Source organism: Delphinus delphis, chromosome 20 (genome assembly GCF_949987515.2).
Source record: "Delphinus delphis chromosome 20, mDelDel1.2, whole genome shotgun sequence".
In the NCBI taxonomy this organism is placed as follows: Eukaryota; Metazoa; Chordata; class Mammalia; order Artiodactyla; family Delphinidae; genus Delphinus; species Delphinus delphis.
Genome location: NC_082702.1, coordinates 40,259,840 through 40,284,410, shown reverse-complemented (window position 1 = coordinate 40,284,410; position 24,571 = coordinate 40,259,840). Strand labels below are relative to the sequence as shown.

Below are 24,571 nucleotides of genomic sequence, written 5' to 3'. Positions count from 1 at the left end.
AATAACCCCAGGATCCCCGGAGACCAGCGTTGTTAAGGAAGGATGTGGAGGAAGTCTTTGGGCAGCCCCGGCAGCAGGGAAGGAGGAGCCACTGGAACCTTACGGGCTGGTCAACCTGCCCCAACTCCACTAACTCTACCCCAACCCGCATCTCAGGAGAGGAGACTGTGCTGCCTGATGAACCCAGTGTGTTTCCCCAAACCTGCTCCTAAAGGCTGCCACACTGTCTTGGGATCACCCATCCTATTGCTGTCCTTCACTTCCTGCCAAACAGCAAGCACTAACTACATCTAGCTTGTCCACTTGTCTCCATCCCCACTCTCTTTCCCTGACCCCAGCCTCATCTTTCTCTTATCTCCACACTGCAGTGCTCAGAGGCCATGGGATTATAACCACTTTTCAACCAGTGCAAACATGTTTACCTATGTGTAAATATATGTAAAGCGCTTAGAGCTGTTCCTGGCATGTGGGAGGACTGTGTGTTTGCTAGTATCATTTCGTTATTTTTAACATTGTCATTATTTATTATTGTTTACTTTAGGTCAAGTTGTTTGGGAAACAGGGATGTGCCTGCAAGAAGTTTACTGAGAAGCCACACTTGTAAAGGAGTAAGACAGGCAGAATCGGGCAGAGAGGAGAATTAAACTGCTATGCAGTTAAAATAGAGGCCTCAGAGACTTCCCTGGCCGTCCAGTGGTTAAGACTTTGCCTTGCAATGCAGGGGGTGTGGGTTCGATCCCTGGTCAGGGAGCTAAGATCCCACATGCCTCACGGCCAAAATACCAAAACGTAAAACAGAAGCAATATTGTAACAAATTCAATAGAGACTTTAAAAATGGTCCACATCAAAAAACTCTTGGGCTTCCCTGGTGGCGCAGTGGTTTAGAGTCCGCCTGCCGATGCAGGGGACACGGGTTCGTGCCCCGGTCCGGGAAGATCCCACATGCCGCGGAGCCCCTGGGACCGTGAGCCATGGCCGCTGAGCCTGCGCATCCGGAGCTTGTGCTCTGCAACGGGAGAGGCCACAACAGTGAGAGGCCCGCGTACCGCAGAAATAAATAAATAAAATAAGCAAATTTATTTTTTTAAAAAATCTTTAAAACAGAGAACTTGGCCCATCCTACTCGGAGCTCTGAAACTGGGGTGACTCTTCCAAGGCCTTCCAAGGCAAGGGTACCTGGCCTTTATACCCTAACATTGACTGAGAGACTCAGCTGTGAGACCTCAGCAGCCTACATTTCTGGCAGCTGGGGGAACAAGTATCTTTGTCCTGAAGGGTGGATTCGGGTAATAGCCAGTGTCCACTACATTATTACTACCTAGTAGTCCCTTCCATGGCTCCCTTTAACTCCCAAGACAAACATAGCTTTCATAGCCCTTCCACCCGTCTCTGCGATCACCTACCACACACCGTCTTCACGACAGCCTGTCATCTCTTGCTCCTGTGCAGAGGCACACCCACCTCTGAAGGGCCCGTCAACACAGTTGTCATACTGTGATGTTGCCTACACCCATATTTGCACATCTCGCTCTCCATCCAGGTTGGGGCCATCTAGTTCATGTCTGTATCCTGAGCACAACAGATCCTGCATAGGCTGCTCAAGTCTCAATGATCACAGGGAGTACACCCCCCCTCCCCGCGAGGAAGTGGCGCCCAGCCCTCCCCACTCTGTCCCACAGTGCAGATGCTCTTTCCTGTTGGGAAGAAAGTACCAGAGACTCAGCTTCCTTCCTTTCTGCATGTGGCCTTGGAGAGGGCGGGACCTTGGAGGGAGGAGGGAGCTCCTGGGCAGAGAGGTGGGACAGAGGCTTCCTTGGGGAGAGGAAGTCTCTTGCTGCATGCTGAGGTGTGGGTCTCATGAGCCAGTGGTGGGAGTACCCAGCTCTGCCAAGAAGGCCAGGGGAGAGGGCCATCCTCAAGGCCAAGGCTATCTGTGGAGGAGGGAGAACTGGACGCCTGGCCAAGCCTGGTGAGTTCCATATCAAACTGTCCTCTGCAACTCAGAGCAGGAGCGGTGTCCAGTGGAGGCCCATGCCTACCCTGTTTCACTTGCATCTGAGGGGCAAAACTGAGAAACCCGGCAGGCAAAGGTGTCTCAGTTTCCTTCCCATCACACCCACCTCCCTCTCATTTCCGGAGGGGGCTGGGCAAGAACCTTCCTCCTTCTCAGTGGGGCCTAGACGGAGGCTGCAGCTCAGAGGCGCTCCCACTCTACTTGCTCTAACCTGGACCTTCGCCCCTATTCCTACCTCCGCTCCGGCTCCACCAGCCATGGACTCAGCAACCAGGGACAAAATGCAGCCCGCACTTCCCCCTGGTATGAGCCCTTCTGGGTGGGCTGAGGGGGGGATGGTGGCAAGAAAGATGGGGATGGTGGGGTTGGTCCTCCCTGCCAGGTCTGGCTGGAGCTCTATAGGGAGGGCAGGGAGAGGAGTGGACTGCCCTGGGGGACAGGCCGAGGGGTAGGAAGGGGAGCAGATTTGGCAGCCACTTCCTGCAGGCCCTGCCCAACTGACGCGGCTGCCCAGGCTCTTCCTGCCCAGGGCCTGAGTGGCCGGAGCAGGAGAGGGCGGAGCAGCTGGCCCGGGGTGCAGCACTCAAGTGGGCCTCGGGCATCTTCTACCGGCCAGAGCAGCTGGCCAGGCTCAGCCAGTACCGTAGCCGCGAGGTGCAGCGTACCTGTTCCCTGGAAGCACGCATCAAGGTGGGCATCAGGCAGGAGGCAGGAGTGCTGAGGGCGGGCTGCAGGACTGGCCAGGCCTCACTGGCTGCCTCTCTCCCACAGTCGGTGGTGCAGTCATACCTGGAGGGTGTGAAGACCGGTGTGCGGCAGCTGGCCTGGGCCCTTGAGGCGGTGCAGGGAGCCCGCGAAGCCCTGGGCCAGGCTCATGGGTTGCTCTGGGGTATGGCTGAGGCTGCACAGACCCTAGAACCCCTGCGGGAGCAGGTTGTGCAACACAAGCAACTGCAGGCCATGTCTCAGCTGCTGCCCCGGCTGCGAGCTGGTGAGTGTGTAGGGCCCTAGGCCGCAGTCCTCCGACAGGTAGTCGACAAACACCATCACTGATCAAGGGCCTGGGGCGCCAGTGGGAGATTGCATGGATGGACACGTGGGCGACCTCCCAGACAGTAACTCAGGCTTCAAATGGCATATGAAGCAAGGGTGCATATTAGTTCATTCTGGGGTTCCCAAGCATGGGATGTCTGAGTCAGGACTGACACCAAGTGGCTCTGGCCAACCTGGCTGTTAATTTACTAAACTATTTCCCTAACGGGGTGGATGAATAGCCACTTGTATGTTCCCCGCAGTTCCTCCCTGCCTTCCCTCCAAGATCCCTGACTTCCTCATGTTCCATCAGCTCAAGGGTTTACCCCTGGCCCACCATGTAGGCCCTTCCCTGGGTCCTTTCAGATTGACCAATGCTCTACTGTACTGATAATTAAATATTTTACACATCACCCCAGCCCCAGGGCCTCAGCATCTACTGCTATACCCACTGCACAGGTGGGAAGGCTGAGACCCAGGGCTGCCTCTTCTCCCCGCTTAGTGCCTGCTGCATTGGCCCACACACAGACCCTGATTGATGCCCAGCGACTCTTGGAGGCATATGTGAGCCTTCGGGAACTGGAGCAGCTACAAGAGGAGACGTGGGCACCTCTTGGGGGCCTGGAGTTGCCAGTGTTCGAGGGGCTGGGCCCTCTGGCTGAGGCTCTGGGCCAGGCTGTGGAGGCGGCTGCAGGGGCTGCAGGGCGGCTGGCACGGGAGGATCCAGCCCTGCTGGTGGCTGCTATGCGTGTGGCCGAAGTGGACGCTGGGCGCACAACCTCCCTGGAGCAGGCTGCCCGGGACTGGCGGCAGCGCTGTCTGCGGGCACTACAGGAGGGCTTGGAGCAGATCCACTTTGGGACACCTCTGCAGCCTGGGCCAGGGGCACTAGCAGAGTGGCTGGAGGCTCTGCGGGTGGCTCTACCAGCAGAGTTGGCCGCAGCTGAGGCACTGGTAGCACCCTGCTGCCCACCACACTACAACGTGGTCCGGCTGTGGGCCCACACCCTGCACAGCGGCCTGCGCCGCTGCCTGCAGCAACTCCTGGAAGGGCCTCAGCTGGAAGCTGCCGATGCCTTCACCTTGCTGCATTGGGCACTGCATGTGTACCTGGGGTCAGTGTCCCTGGGGCAATGGGAAGTGGGTTCATCAAAGGCTGGAGGCTCAATGTAACACTGGGCTACCCATGTCTAGGCCAGAAATGATGGGGAGCCTGGAATTAGGGCCCGAGGCTGATGTGTCTGATCTGGAGCCCCTCCTGACCCTGGAGAACATCGAGCAGTTGGAGGCAATATTTGTGGCCAAAGTCCAGGTGAGTAGTTGGGGCCTGGGTTCAGAGCAGCTCTGCGACCAGCTGTGGGCCTGTATCTGTGGAGTCGCATGTCCACCTGTCTCTAGCAGTGTCAGTGCCCTGCTACATACTGCTGCACCTTGCCCCTTTCCCCAGGCAAGTGTGGCCCAGTGGCTGCAGAAGGCACTGGACGGGGATGTAGCTGAGTGGGGCCGAGAGCAGGAGCCTGACACAGACCCATCTGGCTTCTACCACTCACCAATGCCAGCCATCGTGCTGCAGGTGGGTGAAAAGTGGCAAGGCAGGGGGGCAGCTCTCATAGGGAAAGGGAAAGAGGGCAGGACTAGGACTCTGCTGATGGCTGCCCATCCCTGCCTGTAGATCCTGGAAGAGAACATTCGCGTGACCAGAATGGTCAGTGAGTCACTGCAGCGGCGGGTGCATGGCATGGCGCTGTCAGAACTGAGCGCATTCCTAAGGAGGTCTGCCAAGGCACTGACCCACTCCCAACCCCTGGCCCTGATCCTGGGGCAGCGCTAAGGGGCTGAGTGATAAGACACACCTGTGGAAAAGGGCTCCTTCAAAACAGGGCCTTGGGTATCTTGGAGGTGGGGCCAGAGTACCAAGGACTGGGGTTGCACAGAGTGACAGCAGATACAGGAGCCGCCTCTGCCCTTTGCAGCTTCAGTGATGCTCTGATGCGATTCTCCCGAGACCACCTCAGGGGGGAAGCAACGGCCCCTCATTACGTGCCCTACCTACTGGCCACCCTCAACCACCAATCAGCACTCAGGTACCAGGAGGCCCCCGCCGAACCCCACCTTCACTAACCCCTGACTGAACACCTATTAGGTATGGACCCAGCTCACACTAGGCCTTTCGGAATTTTGGACTCACATAGCCCTGGGGTTCCTATCCTAGTTCTACTAATTACTAGCTGTGTGACCTTGGGCCAGTTACCTAATCTTTCTGAATCTTGCTTTTGTCATCAGTAGTATATGGGTAATAATGGACATTCTGAGAATCACATGAGATAACATAAAATGTACCTACCACAGTACCTGGCACATAGTGTCAATTATTCATTCATTCAACAAATATTTATCAAGGCCCTACTCTGTGCCAGGTTATGCCTGGCATTACAGCTGTGAACGAAACAAAAACATTCCCTTCCTCTTGGGTCTCATGTTCTTTGGGGTGGGGGCAGAGAGGACAAACAAATTAACGATGATTCTGACTCCCTCCTGACTGGGATTAACTCTCTCCCCTTACTGAAACAGAAACTGAAAGACATGACTTGCCCAAGGTCACACCGCGAATTAGAGGCAGGTGCAGCTGGCCTATGTCCCTTCTAGTTCGCTGAGCCCAGCACTCCCACCCTCAATCCGTGGCCCAGACTTTCAGAAGTGCAGGGAGCCGCCCTTCTTGCCCCCTCACGGAACACACTTGCGGCACTAGGTGGCGCCCGAGTGGCTAGACAACGGAGGGCCTCTCGGGCCTTGGCCTTGGTCCTGAAGCCGTACTTTTGGTCGGTCCAGCTCCTCCGTGTCCGTCCTGCAGCCCGACTGGGTGGCTCCAGGGGCCTTGGCTCCGGTGGAGGCAGCGCTGGACGAGTTGCAGAGGAGGATCTGCCGCCTGGTGTTGGAGGCGCTGCTGGCGGAGCTACAGGTGAGGCTTCAGACGGAGATGGGGGTGGGAGAAGGAGATACAGCGTATGCATGGGGGGGTCTCTGCGGGGAATGCCGGATCTGAATCGTCCCTCCAGCCGCGTCTCTGACCTCCGCTCCAGCCCCTATTCGCTGCTCTGCCCTCTCGCCGGTGGCTGTCGAGCCCAGAGCTGCTGGATGACGTGTGCGAGCGGACCGCGAGCTTCTGCCAGGACTTCCGACACGTGCGGGATCCTGCGGTCCAGGTGCGTTTGCGGGGGAAGGCTGGGGAGGGGGGAAAGCGCCCATGGGAAAAGCGTCCTGGAACCATTTGATCGTGCTCCCCGCAGCTGCTGCTGGCTGAGGCGGAGCGTACCGTGGTGCTGCAGTACCTACGTGCGCTGATGCAAGGCCGCCTAGTGTGCCGCGGTGCTGACGAGCGGACCCAGGCGGCCGAGCGCCTGCGGCACGATGCCGCCCAGCTTCGGGAGCTTTTCCTCGGTTTGGTGAGAATCTGGGTGAGCAGATGGGCGGGAGTCTCAGTGGTTGGGTAGGGGCCGAGGGCTGGAGAGAGACCAACCCCGACGTGTTCAGGGCCTGGAGGAGAGCGTTCAGTGCGCGCCAGTGCTGCTCGCCTTGAGGGAGCTGCTGAACCTCCGCGACCCCACGCTGCTTGGTCTCGAGGTGGCAGGCTTGCGGCAACAATTTCCCGACGTGAGGTGCGAAGACCGGCTGGGAAGGGAGGAGGGACCCGGGGGGGCTGGGCGGGGCTTACGCACCTGTACTCCATAGCGAGGATCACGTCTCCGCCCTCTTGGACCTGCGCGGGGACGTGTCCCGAGAGCAGCGCCTGGCCGCACTCAGCTCTCTGCAGGCCGGCCCGCAGCCCTCGCCCCCAGCGGGTGGACGCGCACTCTTCAGCCTCGTGCCAGCACCTGCACCCCCGCTGTCCTCCTGCCTCCCCTCGGGGTCCTGTGCCTGACCCTCGGCTGCCCCCAGAATAAAGCCACGGCCCCCGTACGCCTGAATTGTGTGCGTTGGAGAAGGGGGGATAGAAATAAAAGTCCCCGCGAAGGTCAGGGGTTCCAAGTGCAGTGACATACCTAAGGTATCCTGTCTCTAGTTCTGAAATACGTCTGCGCCCCACCTATCCCGGCATCAGACCTGTATATGGGCTGCTTTCCAAGCACCCGGGCTCCCGCCGCTGTATGCGGACTACATCCCCACGTGTCCGTGCGCCAGCAGCCAGCTCGCGTCTCCCGCGCGACTGCTGAGTCCAACTATGGAGGCGGAGGGGGCGGGCTTAAGACAACACCCCACCCAGGGGCGTGACCCGATGGTGGACCCCCTCCGGCTCTGCCTGGCCCCACCCCCAGCCATGTCCTCGGGCGCTTGAGGCCGCGGAGATTGACGTGAATCCGCGCGCCTTCGTCTGAGCGTGCGCGCGCCCGAGTGCGTGCGTCACCAGTGTCGGCTCCCGAGGGCTGGGCAGCCGGCGGCCGGGGTTGCGGAGTGGGAACGGCGGCGGCGAGAAGAGAATTGAACAGGTGGGGGCGCGGCACGCGGACGGAATCCCCCCACCCCCGAGAGGCCGAGAAGGCGTTCGACGCGACCCCTCCTCATCCACCAGGGAACCCCGCTCCATTGTCCTCCGGCCCCGCCCTCCATTGGGCACTCCCTTTGCCCCATCCCCCGCCTCTTATTGGCTGGAGGTCACGCCCCTCCTCGATCTCCCAGTCCCCATTGGCTCCTCTTCCACGTTATCCTCTCCCGGAGTTTCTTATTGGCTCAGGCCACACCCTCTCATTTATCACCAGACTCCGCCTTCAGCCTGGGCTCCTCCCACAACCATCTTTCATTCAGTCTGCATCTAGAGCTGGCTACTTTGGTCATGGGGGTGAATCGGACCCGTCCCTGCCCTCAGGGAGTTCAGGGGATGATGGGGGGACACGGACCTAGGCTCCAACAGTGACAGCCTAGGATGGTAAAGAAGCCGCCTGGGCACTGGGAACCTCTAAGACGCTGGGAAGGCTTCCCGGAGGAAGTGAGGCCTAAACCAAGTCCTGAAGAATGGTTAAGGAGTTTGCCACGGGGAGACATTGGGAGGGCATTCTTGGCAGAAGGACCTGAGACATGAAAGAAACAGGCATATTCTGGTAATTGCAAAGAGGTAGGTCAAATGAAAGAAGTGGAGATGAAGGGGATTAGTACAAGCAGAGGCCCCAGAGACCAGTGAGGAATCCAGAAAAGTGTATAGTTAGTTCAGGGGAGGGAAGCCTGAGGCCTGAAATCTTTTCCAGCAGCTTGTCACTAGGCAGAGTGCCGGGAGGAGGGGGAGGGGATCAGAACTAGATGGGGAAGCAAAGTGCAGGGATGATTCCAGTTCTGAGAAGGACAAAGGCTCTTGGTTTCATTCCTTTATTAAGCAACTGTTCTGGGGACACAGCTGTGAACACTTAAAAGGAGAAAACAGATAAGCTCACTTGTACTGTACTTCAGATGGTGATAACTGCATCATAGGACAATATTGTGGAGAAGGGGAGGTTGTGGTGGAGAGTGTCTAGGGTAGGTTTATTTTATAGAGGGTGTGTTAGGGAAGCTTTTCTAAAAAGATATTTGTACAGAAATCTGAGGAAAGTGAGAGTGACCCCTGCAGTTATATGAGGGGAAAGCACTCCAGACGGGGGACATGTTCAGTTAGACGTTCAAGTAAAGATGTTGAACGGAGAACTGGCAACACTAGTCTGAAGTTCATGGAAGAAGTTTGGGCTGACATATTTAAAACCATGAGAGTGGATGAGATCACCTAGGGAGTGAGCATAAACGGAGAAGAGGAGAGAATTTTCCAAGTTCTGGACATTATAGTGTCAAGAGGTCAGAAAGATAGGGATTACCAGCAAGTAAGACCAAGAACAAACAGCCAGTGAGGTGGGAGAACCATGTTCCAGTGTATTTGGGAACCGAGTGGAGAACATGGCCAAGCCAAGATGAAGTCATTAAATTTGTCAAATTCTGCTGATCAATACGAAGATCATTGGTGACCTTGGTCAGATCAGTTTTGATAGAGAGTGGGGGACAAAAGCCCCCACTTGAAGCGAAATTGAAGAGAGAACAGGAAAGAAGGGATTGGAGACTGAGTATAGACGACTTGAGGTGTTGTGTTGCCCTAGGAAACCGCTGGAGGGAGATGCAGTGGAGCTGGAAGCATGTGGGGTCTAGTGAGGGTTTTGTTTTGTTTTTTAAGATGGAGAAATAACAACATGTGTTTATACTGATGGGAAGAATCCAGTAGAGAGGAAGAGATTGATGGTGCAGGAGATGTAGGAAAGGAGAGGAATGCTGGAATTATGTCCCTGAGCAGGCAGGAGAGTTTGGAGGCTGGAGCCTTCAGTCAGTCTCTGGGGAGAGACTGGGTTGGACTGAGCCCTGGTAGAGTCAGGGGTGAGTGTCCTGACACTGGCCTTGGATGACCACTAGAAAGATGACTCTAGGGGACAGACCAGGGATTGGCTTGGATTTGCTGAAGTTTCCCTCTGCTCACCAAAAGCTGATTCTAATTTGGATTTGAGCAGATGGCCCCGGGAGAGAGAGCATTCCAGGTGGAGGGACTAGCATAAGCAAGGGGCCTGCAGGCATTCAAACTGACTGAGGCCCAATCCCAATGGGCTGGAGGAAGTGGATGGAGCCAGGAGGGAGGGGCGGGGTGAGACTGAGAAAATGCCATAGGTAGAAGGTAGTGAGACCCCCTCACCTGTCATCCTGGCAGCTGAGGCTACACTGTACCAAACTCCCAGTCTGGGTGGGCGCTGAGCACAGGGATTAGAAGAATCATGAATAAGGGCTTAGGCCTTGCTCTCAGAAGCTCACAGTCTAAGGGGATTTGAGTAACCACCATCTAGCTGGGTGTATGAGACTCTTCCTCCTGCTTTCCCCCAGTCCAGCTTGCTTGGGTGAGCCTGCTGGAGGGGATGGACACTAGGGTGGAGGTGAGGGGTCAGGTTAGAACCTGGCGTCAGGTCCTGGGCCCACCAAAGGCCCAGCAAGGGCAGTGTGGATGGAGCACAAGGCCTGCTGGTCCTCAGGCCACACCCACTCATGCTGGTCTCCACATGCCTTTCTGTGTCTCCAGAAGTCGACCGTGTGGGGAGTTGGAGTGACCCAGCTGGATGTGACCACCAGGACAGATGGTGCTGGACTCAGGGGCTCAGGTGTATGAGCAGGCACCCCCCAGCCCGCCATCCAGTCCCTCATCCTTGGGCCACAGGCTGAGGCCCTCAGACCGAGATGGGACAGCACTGTACCCCTGGCCTCGGTCCCTGGCCTTGCCCCTGGCTCTCTCAGTCCGCTCAGCCCTGCGGCCCCGGCCTGAGCCGCAGCCCTTCTCAGAGCTGCACTTGGGCCACCGTGGCCACATGCGTCGCAGTGAGAGCACCTACACCGTAAACAGTATTGGCCGGCGGGGGGGCAGCACCCAGGGTCGGGCGCCACCTGGACAGGGACGGGACCCAGGTGGGGGCACCCTGCGGCCTGCGGCCTCCCTGCCTCACATTGCTAAGACTCGCAAGGGTGCAGGCCGTGGTGCCAGCAAGAGCCCCTGCATGTTGGTGGCCCTGCGGCCAACCAACATGGACCATGAGCGGGACAAGTTCTTCCAGTCCCATTACACCTACAACCCACAGTTCGAGTATCAGGAGCCCATGCCTACGGCTGTGCTGGGGAAGTACAGTGAGGCCTCTGGACAGTTCCTCCATCAGGTCAGTCCAGACTGCCCACCTCACCCTGGCCCTACCACCTGAGAGGCCTGGCCTGACCTGCCACTGTGGCCCTTTGTGCAGGCGGTTGGCATCATTGAGGCTGTCCTGGAGAAGTTTGGTACCTATGAACGCTTTGAGGCTGCGACTGGGGGCCAGCTGCTGACCAAGTGCCAGATCTGGTCCATTGTGCGCAAATACATGCAGAAGGAGGGCTGCGCTGGGGAGGTGAGTTCACCCTGCCTGCGAGGCCCCCTTTCCACATGCTCCAAACCAGGCTGCTGAGTGGGCAATGCCAGGCCCAGCTCGACACTGATGGAGCTAGTGACCTCGGGCAAGCCCTGCCCCTGCCCCTGCCCCGGTAAGGTGGGAGCTGGCTCCAGGCAGTGGTGGGGAAGGGTAGGTGTTGTGGCCAAGTGTCCAGCCTGGCTGCCTTGTGGCATCAGTGGGCCCACCTGCACACTGGTCCCTGGGCTGGTGGCCATGGCTCAGGGCTCTGCCGCCTGCAGGTTGTGGTGCAGCTGAGTGAGGACCTGCTGTCCCAGGCAGTGATGATGGTGGAGAACAGCCGACCAACATTGGCCATCAACCTGACTGGAGCCCGCCAGTATTGGTTGGAGGGCATGCTGCGGCACGAGATAGGTCAGGGTGTGGGTAGGCGGGTGGGCGGGTAGGGGTGAGAGGGGGCTGGGACAAGGGGGGGGCAGTGAGGGTCTCCAGTAACCCCACCCCCTCTCTTTCTTCCCCTTCCCTCCGGAGGATGGGCCCCTTCCCTTCAGGAGCAGCTACCTCCTTCCTCTGGCTCACAGACATAGGCCAGAACATGCCAGCCCACTCTCTGGGCTCACCCTCATTTCTTGTTCCTTCTGGGTATCTTTTCCTCCCTCTACTTCCTCTATGATTTCCCTTGACAGTGGGGCAAGACTGCTGAGGCCCAGACAGGCCAGAGGGAGAGCCCTAAGGGTCCCACAAGCCCAGCCAACATGCAGGCCCTCCCCGGTGGGTGGAAGTTCAGATCCTGGGAATGGAATTAGCTGAAAACACACAGAGCTGGGTTTAGGAGGGGTTAGGGCCAGCCTGGAAAAGCGAGCATGGGACACTAATTACTATTCTTTTCTGTCTGTCCCTCCTCATCAAGAATCCTGTTGCTCTGGGCAAAAGATGGTTTTTGCTGGGGACATCAGCATGATATGGGCATGCAGGATGTGGGGCTGGGGTAGTGTGTGAGTTCCTGCACCTCTCTGGGGGTTGGGGGGCAGTGTGAGTTTGGGAGAGTTTGTGTGGGTGTGTGTAGCCCTGGACGGGTGAGGGAGGGTTCATGTATGTGAGACTCTGGATCCTTGGGTGTGAGTTCACCTGAGGAGAGTCTTCATGCTGCCTGGGGTTGGGTGAGTTTGAGTTTGGGGTGGAGGGGACTTGTGTAAGAGCCTAGGTTTAGAGGCATAAGGATATGTGAGTCGCTGGCTAGAGGTCCAGCTGGGCAGACCAGGACCCAGGCTGGGCAGGAGGGTCCCTTGGATGTGCGGCCCAGCGCAGCCTCTCCCTCGCCCACCCCACAGGTACCCACTACCTGCGGGGCGTGAACAACGCGCGGCAGCCGTGGCACAGCGCCGAGGGCCGGCTGCAGTATGGGCTGCGGCCAGCGAACCCCACCGAGGAGGGCCTGGCCAGCCTGCACAGTGTGCTGTTCCGCAAGCAGCCCTTCCTGTGGCGCGCCGCGTTGCTCTACTACACCATCCACCGCGCCGCGCACATGTCCTTCCGCCAGCTGTTCCAGGACCTGGCGCGCTACGTGCAGGACGCCGACGTGCGCTGGGAGTACTGCGTGCGCGCCAAGCGCGGCCAGACTGACACCTCGCTGCCCGGTGGGCGCCTGTGCAGTGGGGAGTGTCCTGATCTGTGGCAGGGGTGCGGGGGGGGTTCAGGTGGGGCTTTGGGCCTAGGGCTCACGGCCCTCCCGTGTCCACAGGCTGCTTCAGCAAGGATCAGGTGTACCTGGATGGCATCGTGCGCATTCTGCGGCATCGCCAGACCATCGATTTCCCGCTGCTGACCTCGCTGGGCAAGGTGAGGGACCACGGGCCTTCGAGGGCCCAGCCAGCTCTCCCCATCACTGCGGTATTCCCTGAGCCTCTGATTGGAACTCAACTGAGGACTGGGTGCCAGGCCTCTCTGATGGGGGGAACGTGGGTGGAGGTGAGCACAGGAGGTGAAATGACAGTCTGGCAGCCAATATAGGTGCTTGAGCCAGCCCACAGGTGTGTGTGTAGACACTGCACTTCAAAGGAGGTGAGAGCATTCCAGGCCAAGGGAGCAGTCAGGAAGGCCTGGGGAAGGAGGCTGGAGAAATGGCCAGGGAACAAGTCCTTGGCGCTGGGTATTTGTGCCAGGCTGAGGAAGTCGAATTTCATCCAAAGCAATGGGGAATCCTAGGAGCTTTGAGCAGAAGAGTGGCACAGATGGTTTGCCTTAGAAGGCTCCCTCTGTCATATGGGAGGAGAGGCCTAGGGAAGAGAGTGCAGGGGGAAAAGGAGGAGGCCTTTCCAATCACTTCTGCAGACTCGACGGTGGTCTGGCATAACCCAGCAGTGGCCGTGCAGATGGAGGGGAAGCAGCAAGCTGGAGAGATCTTCAGAGTGGATCTTTTTAACTCAGTGGCCACTCTGAGTGGGAGGGTGACAGATACTACGCGCCCACCTGGAATGTGACCTAGGGGGCTGTGAGGAGGGTGGGGATGGCATAGGCTGGCACCCAGTAATGCTGGATATGGGGAGTCTGAGGTGCCTGAAGGATATCCTGGGGAAGGCGTTCAGAAGGCAATTGGATACCCAGGTTTGGAGGTGAGGGGGGAAGCTGGACTGGAGACAGGAGTGAGGTTGTAGGACGTAGATGATAAAACAAGGTGTTGAGAGAAAGAGCAAACACCCAGGACTGAGCCTCAGGGTACATAACATTGGGAGTGGATCAGGAGGGGAGAGGGAGGAGTTGCAGGAGCAAAGGGCTATGGGCCATTGCAAGAGAGCTGGGACCAGCTGCCTGAAAGCCAGGGCACCCTGCCTACTCCTGAGGCCCAGCTTTCTTCCTGCAGGTGTCCTATGAGGATGTAGATCACCTTCGGCCCCATGGGGTGCTGGACAAAACCCGGGTGCCCCACTTCATGCAGGACTTAGCACGCTACCGGCAGCAGCTGGAGCACATCATGACCACCAACCGGCTGGATGAGGCAGAGCTGGGCCGCCTGCTGCCTGATGACTGATACTGCTTGAGGGCTACAGGCAGGGGCCCTGGAAAGAGGGCTCCAGATCAGCCCCCAGAACATGAAGCTGGCTGCTCTGTGCTTCCACAGCCTGCGTGTTTCTTGGGGAATGGGGAGGGCAGAAGCATTTCAGGAGGGAGGAGAGGCAACAGCAGAGAGTTTGTGCCCCTTGCTAGCCTCCCGGGACCCTGAAGGCCAACAGCAGCATGTCAGGCAAACTAAATCTGCCCTCCTGTCTCCAGCTGCCTTTTGAGCAGAGGAAAAGCCTGGGGGCAGGAGGGAAGCTGGATGGGGATGAGGGGGTGGCTTGGGAGTAGAAACTTGTTCTTGCACGAGATGGCTTTGGGTGTCTGCATACTCCAGTCCTTTCCTCCCCACCTGGCCCCTTGGTGCTCCTTCAGCTTTCATGCTGTCTACCTCTCACTGGGTCCTGGTGGGGATCTCCCTTCTTCTGGGGGTGACTGCCTGAGCCTGAGGTCCTGGCTTTCACACAGACTCAAGGAGCAGGGATCCTGGTAGTAGAGACCCAGCTGGGCTGGGGTGTGTTTTCCAGCATTTTGCCTCTCCCACTGTCATGTATTTATTCCTTATTTATGTGCTCTACTTACTGGGGCTGGGACGCAGCAGTTTCTGAAGGTTTGATGGAGGGAACAGGGCTCCTCTGGAAGGCACCAATTGTTCCTAGCTCCACACACACACACACACCCTTGCGAATCAAGCTCTCACCTGGCCCTGCCTTCATCCCCTGCACTGGCCTCTACTGTCCCTGTCTTTGCCCACACCCTCACAGCTGGTCTCTGGCAGAGGTTGGCATAGCCTGGCAGCAGCCACAATTAAGCCTGAGGGGCAGGCCCCTCGTTCCTAGTTCTGACCCCTCCTAGACCAGGAGAGGTGCCAAGATAACTGTTACTTCCAGTTTCATCTCAGACTCAGCTGTGTGAGGTTGACCCTGTCCTACTCCCTCCCTTGGCCTTAGTTTTCCCATCTGAAAACTTGGAAACACAGCTGCAAAGTCCTTATTCATTTAGTCAGTGAATATGTATAGAGCGCCTTCTGTGTGCCAGTTAACTGGTCACAACCCTCCCTGAGCTCCCAGTCCTGAGAGAAGCCAATTAAAACAATTACAATGAACTGTGTGGGCTCTGCCTACTTGAGATCCCTTTCTCTTTCTAGTCTCACTTCCCAAGGTGGTGAGCTCTAGCCTTCTCTAAGTGGAAAGAAGTACCCTTTTCCTGGCTCTTTGTGCCAGGCCTAGGGGCTTTCATGAGGTGGGGCTGGTGACTACACATGTCCCCAAATGGTTCACGAGGATAAAAGGGCTGTGGAGCAGGGCCCAAGGGTCTGGCCCTTGTCCCACTGGGGACTCTCCAGGGGTACAGCTTGGGCTATTGAGGATGGAAAGGGGTTGAGGACTGGGCCGTGGGCACAGGGCTGCCCAGGTCATTGGGACTTAGAGGTACAAATCCACACCCTAGTTCCTGGGCAAAGAGCCAGAATCACAGAGTCCAAGCTGACCCTCCAGAGTTTATTCACTTTCAGTGGTACTGGGACAGAGGGAGGCTTCGTGGCATCTGACCCCGGCAGGGCAGGATCCTAGATCCCATCCTGCTAGGGCGAGGAGCGGCCTGTCAGCTTTAAGGCTTTCAGGAATCTAGAGATGACGGAAGGGGTGTGGTCAGTCAGGTGGACCCCCCCTCCGCCCCCCAGGCCACGCCCTCCCACCAGGTTTGGTCGGCCTCACACCTTCAGATTCGTCCCCAGCCTCTAGGTCGGGCTCCGGCTCCAGGTCGGGCTCCGGCTCCAGGTCGGGCTCTGGTTCCGTCCCTGGCTCTGGTTCAGGATCCATTTGGGGTTCCAACTCCGGCTCAGCCCCTTCAGAGGTCTCAGCTTCCAGCTCTGGCTCAGTTTCCTCGAGGGTTCCGGATTGCGCTGCCTCGGAGTCCTCAGGACCCCGCGCCTCATCGCAATCTGAAGCTCTGGGCAGCCAGGGGCATGCGGTCCCTGAGCCAGCTGCCTCAGGAGTCCAGTGGCCTGGGCATGGAGGGTCGTAGCTTCGTTCTCGGTAGCCTACGGCGGAGGTGGGAGTGCCTCAGATTCATTTTACCCCTCTAAGGTTTCCCCTGCACACGTGCGGGTCTTTGGGGAAGACCTCAACTCCTTCCTCCCACGCCACGCCCCCTCCTGTGACCTAGGCCCCGCCCTCGCGCGCGCTCTCACCCGTGCCCACGTGCTGCCAGTCCCAGGCGGGGTCGGGCGCGCGCACGGTTCGCTGGGCGCAGCTCAGCAGCTCCTGGCAGGCGGCTTCGCCCTTGCTTTGCACCAGCAGCAGCAGGCGGCGTACCCTGCGCTCGGCATCAGGCAGCGCGTCCAACGCCTCGTATTCGGGCCCGGTGAGCACGCCCCGTGCCAGCAGCGCATCCAGCAGCAGCCCCGAGTCCGACTGCAGCGTCTCTACCAGGCGTTTCCGCTCGCGATCGATCGTCTCTGATGGCCTCTCCTGCGTGTTGCCCATGGTGGGGGCTGCATGGGAGGTGGGGGGAGAGAGGTAGTGGGGGCCGGAGCTCCCCTGACCTTGACCTCTCTCCCAGGGCCCCAGTGAACACCCGTGACTGGGGTCTCTACTCTGACGGCTCTCCCCAAGCATGTCCTCCCTCCTGAGCCCCTGCCACCTGCAGATCCTGCGATCCATTCAGACCCAGTTTATCCAAACTAACTTCTCTTTCCCAACCTGCTTCCCCAACTTAACAGGCAGAAAGACCTACAACTGATCCTGATACCCCCACACCCAGCTTGCAGTCAAGTTCTTCCCAGTCTGTCCAATATTTCTGTCAACCTCACCACTTACTTAGTCTAGCCTTTCACTTCCATCCTAGACCCTGCAGAGCCCCGAATCCCCCCACTCCCAGATCCTGAAGTGCTAAGAGCCTCCGCTGCTTCTCTCACCCACCGGAGGAAGTCCAGGCCCCTTATCCTGAGGTCCATCCTTCCAGGACAGGCCCTGCCCCTGCACCACCTCACCAATGCCACCACCATGTTGTAACCCCAAAGTGGTCTCATGGTCTCTCCTGGTTCTAATACCTGAGCAGGGATACCTGAATTCTCTTGAGTCTTAGCTCTGACCAAGATCTCCCGACATCACCTGAGACCAAACTGTCTCCCTGCTGCCCTGGGAATGATTTACAGCCATCATCTTTAAGTACCCAGGGCCCAACTCACAAAAGCTACCAGCAAACATTGAATTTTCACTGTTTTCCTCCATAGATCCTCCCATTTTGAGAGGCTGTCTCTTCCAAACAGCAGGTGTTAGGCAGACATTAATCTGCTTTGTTCATTTATTGACAACCAAGGACAATGGCCCATCTCCTCTTGGGTGGCCTGACCCAGGCAGCAAGGCCCCTGGCATTAAGGGCAATTAGGTCAGGCCCTGGACCACTCCCCCTCTCAGCCCATCTCCCCTGGCCTTGGCTTTGTCCACAAAACACCCTCCTGGATCTCGTCCTCCCTTTGGGGTCCCTCCTTTACCTCCTTACCTGGTTCTAGGTCTAGGATTTGGTCCTAGCCCCCATCCTGCTTCCCAGGTCTCACTACCTGGTGTCATGCTATGCCTCCCTGGTCATTTCACCCCTCCTAGCCATACTGAAGTGTCAGCCCTTCCCCCAGGCCATGAGCAGAGACCAGGACTACCCTTTACCCCTCTCTCTCCCTTCATGTCCCATCAGGGACAAATGCTGCTCCTCCACTTCTCAGTGAGATATCAGCATCTCCCTCAACCCCTCCATGGTCACCTCATCTCCTGTAACAGTCTCTCTGAGTACCGCTCACTCCTATCCCATCACCCCCACAGAACAGTGACTTTGACAACTCTCTGGGGTAGGGCTTTTGTCCCCATTTTACAGATAAGGGGACAGGCACAGAGAGATCGAGTGGCAGAAGTGGAATCTGACTTGCTCCAGCCTGAACTACAAGGTCTCCTGCCAAGCAAAATGTCAGCCGTAACTACCTGTCCCCCACACCCCCACAGCTTATCAGAGAGAATCCAGACTATCTGTTCACTTCCCACCCCCTGGACAGCCAGGCTTTCCCCCACTTCCCTCCACCACTCAGTACTGGCACTTCCCAAACTTCACAGATGCTGTTGCCTAGGCCTGGAATGCCCTTTCCTCCCTCCATGCTGTGGATCCATCCTCCAAGACTCAAATGTCCCCTCATCCACCCCAATGCCTGAGTGTCCCACAAGCAGACTGGTTCCTTCTCCTCTGTACCCCAGTGAACAACATACAGCCTCACCACTAGGCTGACATCACTGCACTGCGTACTGTGGCTCCTCTGCCCTCTTCACTTGAGGCTTCCCAAGCCTGTCCCCCAAATCGAGTGCAGGAAGGGAGGGAGGACAGAATCCACTCTGTACAGGTGCAGAGAGGGAGGAGGAAGATTAGACCGGCCCCTCCTTCTCTCTCACGCCTCCCCAAGTTCTTTTCATGTTAGCCTCCTCCTTCCGTTACCCCGAGTCCCGTCCTCTGTCCTGTCTGGGGTGCAGAGACACCAGCTGGTACGGGTCCTCACCCTGAAACTCAATGCTTAGGAAGTGAATACCGAAGTTATCTCCTTCAGTGCTCACAGCCCAGATCCTTCCCGGAGCACCAGGCAGCTCCAGTTACGAGGCGTGGACGGGGTCTCTGTCGCCCTCCCCACCTCGCTCCCCGCGCGTCCTTTTGCTAGGGAGCGAAGGTGGTGGAAAACTGCGGGAGCCTTTGCGCACGTGCGAACCCTTAACTCCCCTCCACCCAGCCCCAGAGCTAGAGTCCTGCCGAGGGGCGGGGCTCACAGACCTCCTTCGGGTGCGGCTGGTTTTGGTGGGGCGCGGATTTTGCCCAAACTCAGTTTCTCTTCCCTACCGCAGCCGGGGGTCCGGGGAGCTCCCGGTCCGTGCGCTCCCGGCGGCCCCACTCACTGGTCGAGCCTTGGCTGGGGAGGAGATGACGAGGCAGAAAGGGCCGGGCGCGGTGGAGATGGAAGCAGCAGCTGCGGCGGGGGCGGGCCGGCCAGGGCTGCCGGGAACACGGAGGGGGTGGGGAAAGGGGGCCATTCTTCCCGGGACGCGGGGAGGCAGGCCGCAGAGGCCGCGTACCGCCTGGGCTCGTACACGTAGTCTGCTTTCCCTCTTCACCCCGGGCGCGCCGGATGAGTCAGGGAGGGGACAGTTAAGCCCACGGCCCCAAGTACCCCGGCAATTCCCAGGCGTTTTACACCCATCTTTGCCTGTCACAGACAAGGCTCAGAGGAGACCAGCTTACCCAGGCTCACAGAACGGATACACTGCGGTGCTGGGTGTGACCCCAAAAGTCCCCGCTTCCCGGAGGTCGCAGTGGCCACGCGCCAGCCCTGGATTCGGACCCGGAGGATGGGGCCTAAGCAGGAGAACTAGGGGCAGGCTCCCCAAGCACCTCCACCCTTCAAGGGTTCCTCGATTAAAGCCCTAGGATCTGGACGCTGCTACGAATGCCAAGTCGCCCCCCACCCATGACTTCTGTGCTTCATGGTCGGTAGAGAAAAGAGACCAGAAACACAGAAAAAAACGCAGTTTTATGCAGGGCTCGGTATTGGAGAGGGGCTGCCAAGGTAGGAGGGGCTTCACTCAGCCTCCAGCAGGGGCTCAAGGAAGCCGAGCCGGGCGTGCTGCCGGCCAGCCCACCCCTCAGCCAGGCTGGTTTCAGAGTGGAGGGGGCTCTCAGGGGGAGGGGTTGGCCCCTGGGCTCAGGTAGGAGGCGCGGCTCTCAGGGGCGCTGTAAATGGTTAAAGCTCCCGGCAGGCTGAGGGCTGGGCCTCCCAAAGCGGCTTGGACATCCAGCAGGAGTGGTGTCCCCAGCATGGAGTCCTTCCCTAGGAGGAGTGGGGCTGTGCTCAGCGGGGAGAAACGGTCGCCTCCTTTCTTCAGGGAAGGAGAGCTTCACTCGCCTTGCCCTCCGGTTAGGATGAAACATCCACTCTCAACCCCCCACTCTCTTCCAGCGGCTCAAGCAGCTTAAGCAGTACTCTGCAGAGCAGCCTGCCTCCGGGGATTTCCCTCCAAAACACCAACTGCCCCGCCCACGCAATCGTGGTAGTTCAGGCCCCTATGGGCCTCCCCCAGGTCCTAAGTCACCACAATTATTACCTGGCCCTGGAGAATTTAACCCCTTGACCGCCAGCTCAGTCTCACCCTTCTCTGGAACCAAGGGCTGCAACTGCATGAGAGAACCCCAGGAAGCAGCTGGGGAGGGAGCTGGGGCTTTGGCTGAGGGAGAACAGCTGTAGACCAAAGGGCTTGGCCGAACAACTCTGAACCCCCTGCCCTCCCCACCCCCATCTTACCAGGGACAGCTCCATGTCTAAGTCCATGAGAGTCCACTCCCGCCCCTGGAGGCTGGTGCCCAGCACCTAGGGGGGGCTCTGGGTCAGTGGTGTCCTCCCCAGGCTGCACAAGCAGCTGGACCCCACCAAGCCCCATGCCTCTGCCCTGCTGAAGGTGTACTCACATCTAGGGGCCCTGCAGGCTCCACACCTTCAGGGGGGGCCCGAAGCAGCATTGGAGGCAACAGACTCTCCGGGCTCCGGGCTCCTCTCTCCAGGTCCAGAGGCCCCCTGTGCACAGAAAACTGCCGTTGGCCTGCAGTGCCCAACCCCACCCCCCATTAGGTTCCCAAGGAACCTGAATACATCAGGATCTAAATCTGACAACATATAGAAAATGCTGGAAGACGATCCCCCCACACACACGTAGAGGGGCACACAGTGCCTCTGCCTCCTACTTTTGGCCTGAGGTTTGGGTTGTGTCCCCTCCCTATGCAATTATCAACATCAGTGGTTCTTAAACTGTTGCGTACTTTACAATCTTTTCAAGCACCCCAGTGGTTGCATTTAAAATGCAGATTCCTGAGCCCTACCACTGACATGTTTCCACTTTCTAGGGGCCTCTGAAGCTGGTACTCCTTAGAGCAGCTCTGAGAAATCAGGTGAGACCGTGGTGCCCAACCGACCAGCCAGCCACCAAGGGGCAGAGAAGGCTGGGAAGTCTGGGGGCTAGTTAGTGCTGATCTAGCTGCAGAAGTGGCCCACAGGGCTTACAGTCAAAAATGGTCTCTCTGCTCACCTGTCAGGAACCTCCCTGGGGCCTCTTGGTTCAGGCTGCTGGGCACTCCTGGGCCCCTCGGGGCTAAGGCTCCCTTTCCCTTCCAGGATGGCCTGCACCACAGCCACAGGCAGCGGTGGGGGTGCTGTCACGCAGAAGTCACACTCGTTTGGGGCCAGGGCCAGCCCGGCCTCGCCTTCCCCCCCTGGGCTGGCTGGCTCTTCTTTGAGCAGTGCCAGGCCCTTCTCCCTGCACCAGAGAAAAGCTTCAGCCAGACCCTGGCACTGCCCTCTCCCCCATCCCCACAGCCATCTGGGCTGCCAGGCCCTCAGCCACAGGCTCCCCAGAGGGCAGCCCCTGTCCCTCTTACCTCCTGCCACCACTGGAGGGAGAAAGCCTGGTTCCTTCAGGGGATGGAGAGTCTTCCGGAATGTCAGAGATGATGGGGCCCCTGGCCCTGTGAGGGCTGCTGAGGCCCAGGGTGGTCTCTGGGAGAGGCTGTAAGTAGAAGATGAGGCCCAGCCCTTCACCTCAAGCCACAGGGTGAGCCAGAACCCAGCCAGTACCACATGGGCTAGATCTAAGGGGGAAGGTTTGAGGGAGGAAGCTGGGCCCATGCTGGGGAGCCTGGGTCTGGTGGGAGGGAAAGCTGGCCTCCATCTTCTCTTCTTTTTGGGGAATGTGGAAAGGGAACAGGCTCTCCATAAACCAAGCTGTGCTCTAGGGAAGAGAGAAGCAAAAACCTACCGATTGGATAAAGTAGGGGTCCTGCAGGAGGGCACCAGGTAGGGGGCAGGCGTTGAATTTGGCTGGTGTTGGGCACCCCTCATCCAGCATCAGGGACCTGTGCAGGGTGGCCAGGGCACAGGCAGGGGGCTGGGTAGGTTCATCTCCCATGCCCCTCAGCCTGCACCACCTCCCTCCCACAGGCCCCAGCAGCCAAGTCAGCAGAGCTGAGGCCTGTTGCCAGGGCATCAGTCACATGCTAGAGGCAGAAGGGGCTCCCCCCAGAGATGGGGGCCCTTTGGGGGTAGAGAAGGGAGGGAGGGAGTGTGGTTTGAGACCCAGACCCTCTACTGTTGGGATGCTTTGGGGTGAGGGGTAAGGGGATGATGGGGTGGAAATATGGGGTTAAGGTCCTGGAACTGAGAGGTCTGAGAGTGGGGGTTTTGGTGGTAGAGTTCGGGGTAGAGGGGGAAAGCCCTGGAAGGGGGCCCTTGGGGGGATGGCCATTGGGTGAGGAAGACTGTAATGCAGGGGAAAAGAATGAGGATTCCAGGTGAAGGGGCTTCTGGAGGAGAAGGAGTCCTGCCTGGGTTTCTGTGAGGGTCCTGGAAGGGGTGGGGGCGTCCCTGGGTTTCTCACTCACAGCTTTCTCTTAGTTCCTGCGCTGCTGGACCCCGCCTGAAGTGGCCCGAAGAGGCACTGGATCAGCTGAAGAGAAAGCAAAGGGTTAACTCATACTTTGGACCTTGCCTCCCACCCTAACGAGGCACTCCAGGTGGCTTCCAGGACTGGGGGGCGGGTGGTACGTTGAGGAGTGACAGAGAGAAGTGGGGTGGGGGGAGAGGAACACCTTGCCAATGACCCGGTGCTGCTGACCGTGGCTCTGCCGCAGCGTCACCACCTCCCTCCACAAGATCTCGTTCTGCCTGGGGGAAAGGCGTGGGGGGGTGCTGAGGCATCTGAGAGTTCGCCCGGTCACCACCCCCCACAGAATGGCAGGCCTGAACCGGCGCCCACTCGGATGATCACCCGTCCATAGACAACAGACTTCCTCAGCTCGGCCCATTGGTCTCGATGGAGGCGCCAAGGCATGAGAGAGGAAGGAGCTGCCTAGAAACGCTTGGAAGCCAGTGCCCCCTCACCCAGACCCTCCCTTCCCCCTCCCCATCCTCCTCCGCCCCCTCCCCCGCACTGCCTGAGCTCCCGCAGCCGCGCCTCGGTGCTCTCCTGCACTCCCCGAAAAGCCTGCACCTCGCCCAGAAGCCGGCCCAGGTCCTCAGGGCGCCAGCGGCCGTCGTCGCCGCGCAGCGCAGGCACCTGCAGGTGGGAGGCACCCTCAAGTCAGAGTCGCAGGAAACAGCTGTCCCACCTCCACCCCGGTTTGCTGGTTCCTGCAGGCCGCCCCCACCTTACGCCGCACGCGTTCCAGTAATTGCTCTCGGCCGCGCACGAAGCTCGGGTGCTGGAACTCGACGTGGTCCCGTTCCGGCCTCAGCAGGCCACCCTGCTCGATGCTCACCACCTTCCGAAAACCGTCTAGGGAGTAGGGCGTGGGGGCGTAAATTGCCCCGCCCCCCCGCACCAAGTCACCCACGCCCGCGTCCCGCCCGGCCCTAGGGACTCACACATGTTGAGTTGCCGCACAAAGCTCGCCATGTTGCTGTGCTTGAAGTACTGGGGCAGCACTTCCTTGGCAAAGCGGCTCTGGTCGCTGACGAGGAAACTGGTCCCGCTCTGTGGAGAACGCCGCCCGCCCACCCACCGTGCGGGCGGAGACCAGACGACACCGTGAGCGGTGCCCGCCCACGGCGAAGCCAGCGCTCTGGCGCGCGCGCATACACACTCGCACTCACTCTGGGGACCGAGGCTACCATTCGTGGGGACGTGGGACGAGGCCAGGCCAGAACCAGCTCTGGCCTAGCCTGGGGCGACCACAATCTCTATCTCAGCCCACCCAGACTCCGTACTCGGTTCTCTGAAAGAGCAGAGGGCAAACCTGGGTTCCAGCCCCGGACGGCTCCCAGACCCGCGATGTGACTCTGAGCTAGAACCAGGCCCAGCCCTTCCCTTCTCCTGGCCTCTCTGTGTTCCAATCTGTCTGATGGGCAGGGTGGGAACTAAATGACCTGGAAGATCCTTCGGGTTCTAGGTCTCCTCCAGAAGTCTCCTACCCTGTCCTCTGCCCGGAGGAAGTCGCCTCACCTCCATCTCGAATACCCCCTCCAAGCCGTCGCATACCCGGGACGGCTGAATCAAGGGACCCTCAGCCCCGTCCCAGGCAGGGACAGGGTGAGCGTGGACGTTCACTGACGTGGAGGAATCCCGGGGACCACTGAGGAAGTCGAAAGGCCCCAGCCCTCACCGGGCTCCAGCGGATCAGGTGGTCGGTGCCCGGGTCGCCCACCAGCGCCCACAGCTTGCCAAGGAAGGCTGGCACGGGACTAGGGCCCGGCTCCGTGGGCAGCGCGGCTGGCGCTTCCTGCATGGCGCAGTCCCGGCCCCGTTTAACGCTTGGGCCCGGCCGCCGCTGGCTTGTCAAAGCCGCGGAAAGTGCTGCGTTTGCCGCCCGCTCCGCCCTACTCCGCCTCCCGGCGCCGGGTCAGGTGGGGGCCACGTGCGAACCAGCGGGGCGGGGCTCTGACCGCGGCCTCAGCACTGGCAGTATGTGCGTGGGGGCGGGGTGCGGTAGGGAGGTAGACCTGCGTTCGAGTCCCACCCCTCTCTCAGGCCCGCTGTTTCCTCCTTT

At 59.0% G+C, this 24,571-nt stretch overlaps 4 protein-coding genes across 13 annotated transcripts; 2 read left to right on the top strand and 2 right to left on the bottom strand.

Moving 5' to 3' along the window:
* Positions 1–1,666: 1,666 nt before the first annotated feature.
* On the top strand, positions 1,667–7,401 carry EXOC3L1 (exocyst complex component 3 like 1). Of its 2 annotated transcripts, none has more exons than XM_059999067.1 (14): positions 1,667–1,970; positions 2,172–2,318; positions 2,530–2,705; positions 2,787–3,006; positions 3,550–4,162; positions 4,242–4,359; positions 4,495–4,620; positions 4,720–4,820; positions 5,021–5,131; positions 5,877–6,006; positions 6,128–6,250; positions 6,335–6,490; positions 6,579–6,703; positions 6,777–7,401. In XM_059999067.1, exons 1-14 carry the CDS (start codon positions 1,859–1,861, stop codon positions 6,964–6,966), a joined length of 2,448 nt encoding a protein of 815 aa, XP_059855050.1. In that variant the 5' UTR covers positions 1,667–1,858; the 3' UTR covers positions 6,967–7,401. The 2 variants fall into 2 exon arrangements, with proteins under 2 accessions (XP_059855050.1, XP_059855049.1); XM_059999066.1 differs by having other exon boundaries at positions 6,335–6,502.
* Positions 7,402–7,455: 54 nt separating this feature from the next.
* Positions 7,456–15,104, top strand: MATCAP1 (microtubule associated tyrosine carboxypeptidase 1). The gene is made up of 7 exons (XM_059999068.1): positions 7,456–7,531; positions 10,114–10,738; positions 10,820–10,963; positions 11,245–11,377; positions 12,295–12,600; positions 12,705–12,802; positions 13,824–15,104. Exons 2-7 carry the CDS (start codon positions 10,169–10,171, stop codon positions 13,989–13,991), a joined length of 1,419 nt encoding a protein of 472 aa, XP_059855051.1. The 5' UTR covers positions 7,456–7,531; positions 10,114–10,168; the 3' UTR covers positions 13,992–15,104.
* A 400-nt stretch (positions 15,105–15,504) lies between these two features.
* NOL3 (nucleolar protein 3) lies at positions 15,505–19,434 on the bottom strand. Of its 6 annotated transcripts, none has more exons than XM_059999044.1 (5): positions 18,821–19,251; positions 18,279–18,393; positions 16,209–16,511; positions 15,735–16,058; positions 15,505–15,642 (listed from the first exon to the last, which is right to left on the bottom strand). In XM_059999044.1, the coding sequence occupies exons 3-5, from the start codon at positions 16,501–16,503 to the stop codon at positions 15,635–15,637; spliced, it is 627 nt and encodes a 208-aa protein (XP_059855027.1). In that variant the 5' UTR covers positions 16,504–16,511; positions 18,279–18,393; positions 18,821–19,251; the 3' UTR covers positions 15,505–15,634. The 6 variants fall into 6 exon arrangements, with proteins under 6 accessions (XP_059855027.1, XP_059855028.1, XP_059855032.1 ...); XM_059999045.1 differs by lacking the exon at positions 18,821–19,251 and adding an exon at positions 18,494–18,518; XM_059999049.1 differs by lacking the exons at positions 18,279–18,393; positions 18,821–19,251 and adding an exon at positions 19,286–19,434.
* Positions 19,435–19,557: 123 nt separating this feature from the next.
* Positions 19,558–24,375, bottom strand: HSF4 (heat shock transcription factor 4). Of its 4 annotated transcripts, none has more exons than XM_059999043.1 (13): positions 24,188–24,375; positions 23,451–23,559; positions 23,234–23,361; positions 23,018–23,142; positions 22,676–22,751; positions 22,469–22,533; positions 21,847–21,943; positions 21,470–21,623; positions 21,121–21,244; positions 20,507–20,612; positions 20,343–20,408; positions 20,146–20,215; positions 19,558–19,871 (listed from the first exon to the last, which is right to left on the bottom strand). In XM_059999043.1, exons 1-13 carry the CDS (start codon positions 24,308–24,310, stop codon positions 19,720–19,722), a joined length of 1,395 nt encoding a protein of 464 aa, XP_059855026.1. In that variant the 5' UTR covers positions 24,311–24,375; the 3' UTR covers positions 19,558–19,719. The 4 variants fall into 4 exon arrangements, with proteins under 4 accessions (XP_059855026.1, XP_059855023.1, XP_059855024.1 ...); XM_059999040.1 differs by having other exon boundaries at positions 21,121–21,348; positions 21,470–21,597; positions 24,188–24,374; XM_059999041.1 differs by lacking the exon at positions 22,676–22,751 and having other exon boundaries at positions 21,121–21,348; positions 21,470–21,597; positions 23,077–23,142; positions 24,188–24,374.
* Positions 24,376–24,571: the final 196 nt, after the last annotated feature.